Genomic DNA, 14414 nt, shown 5'->3' with positions numbered 1-14414 from the left:
ATTTCTTTTTAAGATTTTATTTATTTGACAGAGAGAGACACAGCGAGAGCGGGAACACAAGCCAGGGGGAGTGGGAGAGGGAGAAGCAGGCCTCCCGCCGAGCAGGGAACCTGATGTGGGGCTCGATCCCAGGACTCTGGGATCATGACCCGAGCCGAAGACAGACGCTTAACAACTGAGCCACCCAGGCACCCCAGATGATTGAATTTTAGAAGGAAAAAATAAATCTATATTGAATCCATTTTGGCTTTTTTTTTTCAAGTTTTTTTTTTTTTTGACAGAGAGCACAAGTAGGCAGAGAGGCAGGCAGAGGGAGAGGGAGAAGCAGGCTCTCCACTGAGCAGGGAGCCCGACATGGGGCTCGATGGGATCATGACCTGAGCCGAAGGCAGCCACTAAACCGACTGAGCCACCCAGGCGCCCCAATCCATTTTGGCTTTTAAATGGAAATCTCAGATCAGAGTGTTGGAAACAACTCCCTTTCTGCTGTTATTAAGAATGTCATTGGCACAGTGTTGTAGATAGGTAATTTGCCAAGAAAGGGACATACTTTTTTTTTTTTTTTTTTTTTAAAGATTTTATTTATTTATTTGACAGAGAGAGAGAGAGACAGTGAGAGAGAGAACACAAGCAGGGGGAGTGGGAGAGGGAGAAGCAGGCTTCCCGCCGAGCAGGGAGCCCGATGCGGGGCTCGATCCCAGGGCTCCGGGATCATGACCTGAGCCGAAGGCAGACGCTTAACGACTGAGCCACCCAGGCGCCCCAGGGACATACTTTTTTTAAATAACTTCATTTATACGAAATTCACACACTATAAAATTCACTCATTTAAAGTGTACAATTCAGTGGTTTTAATAATGTGTTCAAAGAGATGACGTACAACCCCAGTCACCACAATCAAAATTTAGAACATTTCATCCTCCGAAAAAGAAACCCCATTATGGGCTCCTGGGTGGGTCAGTCTGTTAAGCAGCTGCCTTTGGCTCAGGTCATGATCCCAGGGTTCTGGGATCAAGCCCTGCAGTGGGCTCCCTGCTCAGTGGGGAGTCTGCTTCTCCATCTCCCTCTGCCCCTCCCCCCTCCTCGTGTGCTTGCTCTCTCTCTCTCAAATGAATAAATAAAATCTTTAAAAAAAGAAGAAAAAGAAGAAAGAAACCCCATTACTCCTTACTAGTCACTCATCATTGCCTCCCCAGCCCCACCCCATAACCCCTGCCAGCCACTAATGTACTTTGTCTCTATAGATTTGCCTTTTCTGGGCATTTCATATAAATGGAATCATATAATACTTGGCCATTTGTGTGAATGACCTCTTTCACTCCACGTGTTTTCAGGGTTCATCCATGTTGTAGGGTGTATCAGTACTTCGTTTTTATTACTGAATATTATTCTGTTGTATGGATATTTTATTGATTCATCAGTTGATGGACATGTGAGTCTTTTGCACTTTGGGGCTGTAATGAATAATGCTGTGTACATTTATGTATAAGGTCTTGTGTGGACATGTGTTTTCATTTCTTTTGGGTGTATCGCTGAGAGTGGAATGATTTGGTAATTCTGTTTAAACTTTTGAGGAACTGCCAGACTCTCCAAATTGGCTGCATCATTTTACATTCCCACTAGCAGTATATGATGATTCAAGCATCTCCGTATCCTTACCACCATTTGTTATCTATCTTTTTTATTATAGCCATCCTAGGAGTTTTAGGTAGTATCTCATTGTTATTTTGATTTGCAGTTCCCTGATGGTTGATGTTGGGCATGTTTTCATGTACTTATTGGCCATTTGTATATCTTTGGAGAAATGTCTATTCAGGTCCTTTGCCCATTTTTAAGTTGGGTAATTTGTCTTTTTGTTATTGAGTTATAGGAATTCTTTATAGTTAAAAGTCCCTTATCAGATGTAATGATGTGCAAAAATGTTCTCCCTTTCTGCCTGTTGCCTTTCACTTTCTTGATGGTGTCTTTTGAAACATATTTTTTATTTTGAATAAGAACAGTTAATTTTTTATTTTGCCAGTTGTCCTTTTGGTGTCATACCTATAGAGGAGTATACTTCGGATTAAAGTGCTTTACAGAAGATAACCCAGAAAACACTGCTGGTGAAAATCACACAGTGTAGTTTTGAGTATTTAGCTATCTTAGTATATGTCAGCCAATAAGAAAGTTTTATTTTCCTTGTTAGTTAATGACTTGGAAGATAGGAAAGCTAACAGATGGTGATTATTTTAAATTTCAAAAATTCTTTTAAGTAGCATCTAAATAAATTACTCAGTACTAGTCTTCTAGCTAATATTTCTACAATTATTTGGGGTTCAAAGATACTTTTATAAATAAATATTTTCCTGAACATCAGGGGCTAATAGGTAGGGTTTGTTCCTAACATCTATCCATTTGTGTGGATTTAAATTATAGTAATAGCTGTATAGTACTGTTATGGATGTAGCATGATTTGCTTATTTTTAGTCTGCTCTACTTTTTTCTTAAATTGAGTTAAATCAATTTAAACCAGTTATCTTGATATACCACATGGTTGTACCAAGGTAGAATGCTGTTTGGTACTGGATTTAAAGAGTCTGTGGACCCTGACTAGAATTAAAATTTTAAAATCTGCAGTAACTTTTAAAATTAAAATATCATTTTAGCATCTTCCCTATGTTTTCATTAACTATTTAACTTTTTGTGCCCCTTTTTTGTATCAGGTACAGTGCTAGGTTCTGGAGATAACAAGGTAAATAAGATCTGATCCCTGCTAGAGATTTCATAATCTGTATGTAGTGACAAGTTCTGTGAGATACGCGTTATGTGTTGTGATGAAAGAGCAATGATTCCTGCTTTTAGTTAAGAAGATGGGATATATGACGTGGTATCTGAACTAAATAGTAGAACAGAAGAAAGAATAATGTATATAGAGTGGACATAGCAGAATCATGACACGTTTGTAACAGAAATAGGCCAGTATGAATAGAGTAGCTTGAGTCTGCCAGGGGTAGGTAAGTTATGAAGGGTCTTTTTTTTTTTAAGATTTATTTATTTATTTATTTATTTGAGAGCAAGAGAGAATGGGGGTGGGGAGGGGAGAGGGAGAGAGAGAATCTCAAGCAGAGTCTCTGCTGAGCATGGAGCCAGACATGGGGCTGGATTTCACAACCCTGAGGTCATGACCTGAGCCAAAATCAAGTGTTGGACACTCAACCACCTGAGCCACCCAGGCACCCCCCAACGAAGGGTCTCAAATCCTTGCTAAGGCTTATGAATTCAGAAACAGTGGAGAGCCATTGGAGGCTTTGAGCACATGAGGAACATCTATACTTACAAGCCTAACTGATGGCAGTGTGGCAAGTGAATTAGAAAAGAGAAAGACCAGGGGCACCTGGGTGGCTCAGTCAGTTAAGCGTCTGCCTTTGGCTCAGGTCATGATCCCAGGGTCCTGGTCTCGAGCCCCACATCAGGCTCCCTGCTCAGTGGGGAGCCTGCTTCTCCCTCTCCCTCCGCCCCTCCCCCTGCTCGTGCTCCCTCTCTCTCACTCTCTCTCTCAAATGAATAAGTAAAATCTTTTAAATAAAAAAAAAAAAAAAAGAAAAGAGAAAGACCGGAGTTCTGAAGAACATTGGGAAGGCTGTTTGCAGTAGTCTACATCAGTGGTCTTCAAATCTTTGATTACTCATCCCCATTAGTTAAAATATGTTTGACCATGGACTGAACAATAAATAGATAAATAAATGTATATGCACACATTTAAAGTTTTTAAATTTATAGAAATGTACCACTATTCTAACATATTATAACTATAGAAAAAGGCAGGAAACAATATTTTGAAAAAAAAAATTTAAAAATATATTTAATAATTTGAAATTTTCAGGTTCATGTACCAAAAACCTGATTGAATATATGCCACGCACTTGGACTGAAATAAGTTGCAACATGCTAAAAATGAATGAATGAGAGTTCCACTGTTGATTCTCTTTTTTTAATTGAAATATAGTTGACATACAATGTTATATTAGTTTTAAGTATACAACATAGTGATTTGACAGCTCTGTATGTTATGCTGTGCTCATCAAGACAAGTGTAGTTAACATCTGCTACCATACAATGTTGCTGCAGTACACTGTTAACTCTTATATGTTGCAGAAGTCCTATTATTCTCTTAGGGTTCCTGGTGCACCATATGTTACATCTGATCATCTGACATGGGCTAAGTGAAGACCTCAGTGTCAATCCATATTCATGAATGTTAATAAATCTTAATTTCTCATTATTAGGTGAAAATTAAATATAAATACTTATTTTTCCCCTCATACTCTAGCATATCCCATAGCATCTCTGATATGTACTTTTCTAGATTAGAGGTAGTGTTTTCTAAGACTTAACCACCAGCAGTGGCAGTGGGGATGAAGGAAGAGCTTTAGATGTAACATTTAGAAGAATGAATAATTTAGCTGTGGAGGGAAAGGGAAGAGAGAAGAATGGCGTCATCGTTCCTAGTTTGTGCAATAGTGATGGCTTTAAAAGAAATACAGATGGTGAAAGGACCAAGTTTTTTATTTTCTGTTTTGGATATTTGGAGGTTGAATTGTATAAGAAACATCAAAGTAGAGAGGTTCAGTAGATTATTGGAAATAAGTGCCTAGAGCTCAGGAAATAAGTCAAGATAGAGATTAAGATTTGAGATGTGTCAGCATATACGTGATAGTTAAAAGCTAGGGAAAGTGAGCAGAATCAAGATAAGAAGATTGAGAATGGATCTCTGGGGATACTGTTGTTTTCAGTTTTGCCAGTGAAGACACTTAGATTGGAAAAGTAGGAGAACCAGACAAAGTATAAGCTGTTTCAGAGAAGGTAAAGAAAGGATCATGATTTTCAAGGATTGATCACAGTGGCAAATGCTAAAAGAAGCCGGGGTATAAAAGCTGAAAAGAGACCATGTCTTTTAAGAAGTCAGTGGTGGCCTAAAGGAGAAGTGTTCTAGAACAGAGCTGTTAGTGTAAGCCGGATTGAGTTAAAAAATGATTTCTCAATCTAAAGTAATCTGTCAGTTATCTGTGAATACTAGAAATGTTTACTCCACTGGATTAGCAAGTGTAGTTATATAAAATTATGAAAGAATTCATACCCGTGTTAAGTGATTATGAAGGTAGTTTTTAGTAGAATGCTCTGGTGTACTACAGATTTTATATTATAAACTACTAAAAATTTTATCTAAAGTATAACACCTTTCTTCTGTACCCTGTGTCTTTTAAACTTTATCTTGATGCAGAAGTATTCATTGGCTACCTTCTCTGTTACTTATTGAAGAGTTATGAAGATAAATTCAAGGTTGGAAGGATACAAGGAGAGACTGCCAGCCGTTTTAGTTGTGTTTTATAAGCAGTCTCTGGGTGATTTTACCATCTTGTTACACCTTCACAGTCTTCCTTCTTTCTGTCTATACTATAGTGACAGATTAGTTTATGGTAGCTATGAATACTAAACTAATGTGAATAGTCACTTTCAGGGGAAAATATTATTTCATGTCTTCTCGTACCAACTAAAATATTTCCCATTCTTCCTTTTGGGAGCAGAGAATAAGCGATAACTAGAAATGAGATGAAGGTGGGTCTCTATGAGCATATAGAACAATTAATGAAAATAATTTCTTCTTCTTTTTACATTAAAATTTCCCTCTCCTACCATTTTTCTGCTGCATGAGTCAGGTGGTAAAGTGGAACTTACTGAAACCAATATTAAATTTTACTTTACAGTCTGTGCACCAGAGCTTGATGGAGTCAAAAGACTTGGTACCAGAATGTAGGAAGTGGTGGTTGAGGTAAGAGTGGGAAAGGTAGGCTGTAGCCCTTTGTAAAACCTAATGTACTCAGGTAGGTTCCATTTTTGTAGTAATCGCCAGATATTCTTAAGGATTCTTAAATTCTATCCCAAGGTTCTACAAAAATGCATCATATTATACTCTGCAAGAATTCTTTCCTTCTCAGACCAAGGTCATTAGTCAAAGGAAGCCACTAAAGATTGGCTACAAGTTCTTATCCCCATTTACTCAGATTTTCTTTCCCAAATTGCTTTCCTAAATACTGCTTTAGAAGTTAAAATACTTTGCATATTTTGGTAATTGTAATTTAACTACAGTATACACTTAAATGTTGTGCTAAGGGGCGCCTGGGTGGCTCAGTCGGTTAAGCAGCTGCCTTCAGCTCAGGTCGTGATCCCAGGGTCCTGGGATCGAGCCCCATGTCGGGCTCCCTGCTCAGTAGGAAGCCTGCTTCTCCCTCTCCCACTCCCCCTGCTTGTGTTCCCTCTCTCACTGTCTCTCTCTCTGTCAAATAAATAAATAAAATCTTTATTAAAAAAAGTGCTGTGGGCACCTGGGTGGCTCAGATGGTTGAGCGTCTGCCTTCGGCTCAGGTCATGATCCCAGCGTCCTGGGATCGAGTCCCGCATCGGGCTCCCTGCTCGGCGGGGAGCCTGCTTCTCCCTCTGCCTCTCTCCTCTCTCTCTCTCTCATGAATAAATAAATAAAATCTTAAAAAAAAAAAAAAGTGTTGTGCTAAAATTTCTACATTTGAACAAAAGATCAAAGGATTCTCCCCCATTGTTATAATAAAAAACAACTGCACCTAAGACAAAGACAGTTCCACAACTGTGACATAGAAAATTCAGTTCACAGTTTATGTTAATTACCAGAATTTAGTCTCTGTATTAATTTACTTTGATACTAATACATTGTGGTGTGTCTGTTTGTTGTTTGGAAGACTTCAATATTTCAGTCTTGAAGTATATTTGTGAGATAATTATGCTTAAATTTTTATATAAAAATAGTACATATATTTGCTTTTTCCCCCAAAAGTACTTTCACTAATATCCCATATGGTCCCTGTAACAGCCCAGAGACTATTATCCCATTTTTATTGATGAAGGAACTAAAGTCAGAGAGGCAAGGTAACTTTCATAACAACCTAGTGGCAGAGTGGGACTAAAAACTCATGTCTACTTACTTCTCTTCCAGTGCTTATGTTAGCACATATAAAGGTTTCTCAAATTGACAATTTCCCAATTCAGATTTTCTTCATAATACAGTGAACACCTTTGCTGCTATCACTGAATAGATGACTAGATAAATTACTATTTTAGAGTTTTTCTTTAGTTCCACATGCCTGCCTGATGAACATTCTAATACATTACCCTTTGTCATGGTATCTTTTGAGATAACAAGTGAAAATTTGCAGTTCCTTGATTTGTCATTTTCTTAACTTGCATACTGAAGTTTCATTAAAACTCTAAATATAGTGGCGCCTGGGTGGCTCAGTTGTTAAGCATCTGCTTTTGGCTCAGGTCATGATCCCAGAGTCCTGGGATCGGATCGAGCCCTGTATCGGGCTCCCTGCTCCGTGAAAAGCCTGCTTCTCCCTCTCTCACTCCCCCTGCCTGTGTTCCTTCTCTTGCTTTCTCTCTCTCTCTGTTAAATAAATTTAAAAAAAAAAAAAACCTCTAAATATATCAGTTACATCATCTTAGTGAGAGATTAAAGAGACATGATAATAAATGATGGTCCTTAGAAAAGCTGATTCTAACCTATGTTTCCTTTTGAAACATAGGTTTTAGCAGTTATGAACTTAAAAGTAATATAATGATAGAATTGCCCAGTGTATGTAGAATTCTAACATCATTCTATTAAGGCTCTGAGAGCTTGAGTTCAATGTTTAGTGTAATTATTCATAAAGAAGTTTTTATATCTGATGCCATGATAAAATCTGTAGTGTTTCATTATTTGGTATTCTCCTCTATTTAAATTTTACTGTTAGAGGGGATTGCAGAGATTATTCATTTCAGCCTTCTGGTTGGCATCTTCCAGTTGGTATCTTCCATGACATAACTGCTCCTTGAGCTGTTCTAGCAAGAATGAACTTAGGTACTTTATAAGATAGTGTAATCCACTTGTGAATAATTCTGGTGCGAAATTTTTGCTCCAAGTCTAGCTCCTTGTATCTTTCCAATTATTTGTGAGTTCTGTCCTAATTCTGTCCTTTCATACAAGGTAGATTTTCTGCTTAGTTCAACAATATGACAGTCCATCAAAATAGCCAGAGGCTTCTATAGTTTTCTTTGAGTCTTTCCTATTCCAGACTTGAAGTCCTTAGTTTGGTTTATTTTTACTCATGTTACATGAATTTCTATCAGAAAAAAAAAAATTAGAAAAAAAATTTTCTATCTGGTTATGTTTCATTTTTTTAGGGTCTTAAATTTTTCCAAATTGAACAAAGGACTTCAGAATGTGAAATGACTATATAATATGTGATGGGATGGTTACATGCTTTATACTGGGCACTTAAATATATGCAGCCTAATTTTTTTTTAATTTTGAGGAAGCTACATCCCACTATTAGCTCATTCTGGACTTAAGAGTCACCTAAAGCCCCTTTCCACAAAAGCAGTGAGTAAGTTCACATCCTTTAATCTGTTCTTTTTGCAGTTGAGCTTTTTAAACAGAAATGTTTAGATTTTACAATTGCCCCATTATATTTCATCTTCATTGAGTTCATTATTGTAGTGTTTAGTAACATTTAACACACTCATTTGTTTTTAGCATACTAACAGTGTCTCCCAAGTACGTATAATTTGAGGGCTTCTTAACTAACAGGTATTTTATTCTTATTTACTATATGTAGAGCACTAGATATATTTCTTTTGTTTATGGTATTGATAGTTTGGGGGGACCACTTTAGAAGTTTATTCTGATTAAAAGTTCCCGTGAATGTCCTAGTTAACTTAGAAAAAGAAGAGGAACTTGCCCTGCCCCATGTTATAGTATTATAAAACACTTTAGTAATTGTGAAAACATATGATACTTGTTTAAGAACGGACAGATAGGCCACTGGGACAATATAGAGACTCAAGAGCCAGATTCATTTATATGTTGAGAACTTATAAGATAAAAATGGCATTTGATTTATTTATTTATTTTAACATTGCTCTCAAAGTCATGACTGTGAGATCAAGACCTGAGCTGAGATCATGAGTCGGACACTTAACCAACTGAGCCACCCAGGCACCCCAAAAAATGGCATTTTAAATTGATCGGTTATGTATAGACTATTTAGTAGGTGGTGTGGGACCACTGGCTTACTATATGGAGAAAAATAAAATAGAGTCCTTATATAACACTGTTTATAAAGAAAGACCTCAGATGGATTAATGGCCAAAATAATACAGATAAAACTATATATAGATAGATAACTATAGATAGATATAAAACTATATATAAATAACTATATATAGACAAAACTATAGTTGATAAAACACTGTGATTTAGTATTAGGAAAGTAATTCTCTCTTTTTTTAAGATTTTATTTATTTGAGAGAAAGTGAGAGACAGAGCATGAGCAGAGGGGGAGGGGCGGAGGGAGGGGGACAAACAGACTTCCCACTGAGCAGAGAGCCTGACGCAGGGCTCAAAAGCATGAAACCATGGGGCACCTGGGTGGCTCAGTTGTTAAGCGTCTGTCTTCGGCTCAGGTCATGATCCCAGGGTCCTGGGATCGAGCCCTGCATCGGGCTCCCTGCTCAGCGGGAAGCCTGCTTCTCCCTCTCCCACTCTCCCTGCTTGTGTTCCCTCTCTCGCTGTGTCTCTCTGTCAAATAAATAAATAAAATCTTAAAAAAAAAAAAAAGGCATGAAACCATAAGGTGAAAAATGATTCATTTGAAGATACAATGTTAAGGATTTCAGTTCGATTAATACATAGATATTGTTAACAGGCAGATAACATTTGGAAGATATTTGCAGTAACTAAACCTGTTAATAAATTAATATCTGGACTATCAGGCTATCAGAGAAACTCCTTCAATTCAACAAGAAGACTGGGGCCCCAATAGAAAAATGAGCAAAGGAAACAACAGGGAATTAACAAAAGAAACAGGCACATGAAGGAATGCTCAAATTCATTAGTAATAGGAGAAATCCCAATTAAAATTTTAGTTTTACCTGCTAGGCTAGCAAAAAATGCAAAGTAGAGCTGGATAATACCAAATCTTGTCTGGGATATGGGGAAATAGGAACCTCCAGGAATGTAGATTGTATAGCCACTCTGGAGAGCAGTTTGGCCGTTCTTCATCATTTGGTTGATAAAATTCACTTGGACCTAACAGTTTTGTTCCTGGGCATATAGCCAGAGATTAATTCTCATACAAGTCCATAAAGGGATATAGTAAGAGATACTGCATTGCACCATTGTTTTTGGTGGCTGGCAGTTAAAGTCTGCATTGTTAGGTGAATGGATAGACAACATATGGAGCACTTTGCATCAATCAGAAACAATGAACTAAGTGTCCCACAGACATATGAATACATTTTAAAAACCTAGTGCCAGAGGATAAAGGTGGGAATATAAGCAAACAGAAGGATGTTCATCAAACACATTAGAAGAAATAACTTATTGGGAAGAAGAAGAGAGCTTAGGAAATGGAGGTGGAAGGAAAGAAGAGAGGTCTTGTACAGATGAATGGTTAAAATAAGCCATGAATCAAGGAGTATGATTAACTTAACTTTTTTTATCTGGGACATAAAAGTCAGGTTTGGGTACTCATTTGGCAATGATATGTAAGTTGGGTTGGAGAAGAAAAGATTAAAGGCATAAAAAACAAGAGACTTAAAATAATCCAGGTACTGGAACATGAGGTTATAATTTAGGATGGTGGTAATTGGGAATGAAAAGTAAAGGACTAATGTGAGAAATACTGCAGAGGTGAGGTCAGCAACTAATTGGATGAAGAGATGAGCCAGGTTTTGAATCTCGGTAAATGGGGAGAAGGAGGCCCCAGTAAAGAGGAGCAACAAATAGGATAACCAGAAAACATGGGGGAGATACGTTGAATTCAGCTTTAGATTCCATTGGAGGTTCTAGCAGTTTATTGAGGTAGATTGTCCACTGTTAGAACATTCATGAAGAATATAATGTGCTAGATATTGAAACAGAACATTTTTTATCTCTAAATTGTTTTAGCACAGCTATTTTAATCTCCTCCAACCATTTTGATCTTTAGAGTGGTTTGATTGGATTGCCAGGATTTGGTAAGCTTAAAGTTATACCAATTTACTGTTGAGTAAAAATGACAAAATAGTCAAAACATTCTGACAAATTAGATCTGTAAAATTTCACCTAAGCAACTGGACTTGATGATAATGGCTGTAGAAGAAAATTGTAAATGGTAGAAAATTTTGAAAATTTGTTTTGTATGTAAAAATGGATGTGAGTCAAATCTTTTTTGTAAAATTTACTCTAAAAGAGTCTTGATCTTGATTTAAATAGTTTCAGCAAAGTGAAATTGAAGAAGAGGAAAAATAGAAATTTTGAGCATGTAGAAAATTGCTCTTAAGTATCAAGTCAGCTCAATTATTTTGTATCAGAGAATGCCTTTTTCTCTCCTTTCTCTCCTCCCTACCCATAGGCTAGAATTGAAATTTTTTCCCCATTCTTTTAAATGTATTGTAAATTATACCAGTAATATGTAAGTATACTCTCATCATAATATATTTAGATTATTTAGACAAAATAAAAAATTGTTCTTCATTCCTTTCACCAGAGGTAACCACTGTATCTATTTGGTACATATCCTTCTAGATATCTTTCCACTGCTTTTACAAGTAATGTGTGTATAAAAATAAATGTTGATTTGTGGATATTTTGTATTATTCTCACTATAGTCTAATTTTTTTAATGTAAAAGTCTTGAGTATCTTTCCACGTAAGTATATATTGGACAAAAATGTTTGCTGGGGGAAAACAGGTTTCGGAATATTCTTACTGGCTAGATAATATTTTAAGGATGGGGAAAGGGGTTGAAAAGGATTGGGGGGGTACAAGTGTGTTTATTGCTCTCAAGAATCTCACAGTCTAGTAGAAGTGAAGTATACAATAATTATAATACAGTGGAGTAAATGTTCTAATAGATATATGTACTAGGTGGTATTTGAGCACAGAGTGAAGAGCATCAAACTCTTTGATAGAGAAGTGCATGTGTCAGGTAGTGCTCAGAGATGGTAAGAGGGATTTAGGATCATTTTCTAAGGATAATATTTTGCAGGTTTACTGAGGCCCAGAATGATTAAGTAATTCACTGGATTCATTCTTTTATGCCTTTTGTGAAATTCATATCCCTTGCCAGAAATCAGTCTTTCTGGTATCGTAAGGTATGGTCCTGAAAGCAGTACCTTTATCAGTATGATTGTCTTTTAGAATTTTGGCAGCTTTAAATAGTGCAAGAATTACTTTATTTTGTATTTTGTATTTCATCATGCAGAGGATTATGTGAATCTATTTTTTCCCTTTTTTAGGGAGGTGGTTGACTCAATGGTTCAGCATTTTAAAGTGACTATATTTGGGGACCGTAGACCAGTTTATGATGGAAAAAGAAGCCTTTACACAGCCAATCCACTTCCTGTGGCAACTACTGGGGTAAGATGCATTCCTTTATTGAAAAGCTATTCTTTTGCAATATCTCCCTTTATTTTTTATTTTTATTTATTTACATTTTTATTTTTTGAGAGAGAGATTGAGTTGGGGGAAGGGGATCTCAAGCAGGCTCCACACCTATCATGGAGCCTGACACAGGGCTCGATCCCATGACCTTGAGATCCTGACTCAAGCTTAAACCAAGAGTCGGACACTCAACCAACTGAGCCACCCAGGCATCCCACAATATCTCCCTTTAAATGCATTTATTACCATTATATTATAGTCCATATATACATAAGAGTGTATTATTTATCTTTTTATTTTGAAATAATTTTATTTTTTTCCAGTTTTTTTTTTTAAGATTTTATTTATTTATCTGAGAAGAGAGAGCAGGGGAGAGGGAGGGGCAGAGGGAGAGAAAGAGGGGTAAGCAGACTCCCTGCTCAGCAGGGAGCCTGACGTGAGGCTCAATCCCAGGACCCTGGGATCATGACCTGAGCCGAAGGCAGATGCTTAACCCACTGAGCCACCCAGGCACCCCTTGAAATAATTTTAAACATACCGAAAAGTTGTAAGAATCAAAGAACTCATGTAGACCTTTTACCCAGATTCACTAGTGTTCCTTAACTTTTACCACATTTGTCTTATCATTCTTTCTTTCTTTTGTTGTCTTTATAGATATTTATATAGAGCGAGATACACATACATACTTAATTTTTCCTGAACCATTCAAGAGAAGGTTGCATGTGTCATGCCCTTTAATATCTATTTCCTAAGATCAAGGATAAAAATCATAGTACAGTTATCTGCTCTGCTAAATTTTTCATCGATATACTTTTATCTAATCAACAGCCCGTATTCCAATTTTGTCATTTGTTCCACTGATGACTTTTAGCATTTTTCCCCCTCTAGTACAAAATTCAGTCCAGGTTCATGATTGTATTTAGATAACACGTCTTTTTTTGTTTTTTTTTAAGATTTATTTATTTAGGGGTGCCTGGGTGGCTCAGTCAGTTAAGCGTCTGCCTTCGACTCAGGTCATGATCCCAGGGCCCTGGGATCGAGCCCTGCATCGGGCTCCCTGCTCAGCGGAAAGCCTGCTCCTCCCTCTCCCACTCCCCCTGCTTGTGTTCCTGCTCTCACTAACTCTCTATCTCTCTGTCAAATAAATAAAATCTTTAAAAAAAAAAAAAGATTTATTTATTTATTTATTTGAAAGAGAGAGCAAGCACATGAGCAGGGTGGGGAGGGGCAGAGGGAGAGGGAGAGATTCTCAAGCAGATCCCCATTGAGAACGGAGCCCAATGCAGGGCTCAATCCCGCAAACCTGAGATCATGACCTGAGCTGAAATCAACAGTCAGATGCCTAACCCACTGAGCCACCCAGGTGCCCCAAGATCCCACATCTTTTTAGTCTGCTTTATTCTGGAACAGTTTCCCAGCCTTTTTCTTTTCCTTTCATGACATTAACATGGTAGAAGATTACAGATGAGTTGTTCTGTAGACTGTCCCTCAATCTGGGTTTGTCTGGTTTTCTCTTGATTAGATTCTGATTAAGCATTTTTGGCAGAAATAATTACACAAGTGTTCTTTCCTTATCAGTGGATCATATCAGGAGGCGTTAATATGTATTTGTTCCATTAATGGTGATATTAAGTTTGATCACTTGGTTAAGGTACCAGCTAGTATCTGCCAGGTTTCTCCTGTGAAGTTTTTCTTTTTTCTCTTTACGCTTGTGAGGAGATTTTATTTTTAATTGTGGTAAAATACACATAACATAAAATTTACCATCTGAGCCATTTTTAATGTACATTTTAGTGGCATGAAGTACATTCACAAACATCATGACTGTCTATCTCCATAACTCTTTTTATCTTATAAAACTGAAACTGTACTCATGAAACACTAAGTCCCCATTTTCCCCTCCCCTCAGCCCCGGCAGCCACCATTCTACCTTTTGTCTCTAT

At 37.2% G+C, this 14414-nt stretch overlaps 1 protein-coding gene across 1 annotated transcript in view; it reads left to right on the top strand.

Annotated features, from left to right (window-relative positions):
• AGO3 (argonaute RISC catalytic component 3) overlaps positions 1–14414 on the top strand; it is a 131206-nt gene that overhangs the window by 31597 nt on the left and 85195 nt on the right. Inside the window, exon 3 of the mRNA XM_032387865.1 lies at positions 12327–12447. Coding sequence (XP_032243756.1) covers positions 12327–12447 — 121 coding nt within the window. The remainder of the gene's footprint in view (positions 1–12326; positions 12448–14414) is intronic.

This window comes from Phoca vitulina, unplaced genomic scaffold (genome assembly GCF_004348235.1).
Source record: "Phoca vitulina isolate PV1807 unplaced genomic scaffold, GSC_HSeal_1.0 scaffold2, whole genome shotgun sequence".
NCBI classification, from domain to species: Eukaryota; Metazoa; Chordata; class Mammalia; order Carnivora; family Phocidae; genus Phoca; species Phoca vitulina.
Note: the sequence above shows the minus strand (reverse complement) of the source record. Positions and strands in the feature narration are given on the sequence as shown.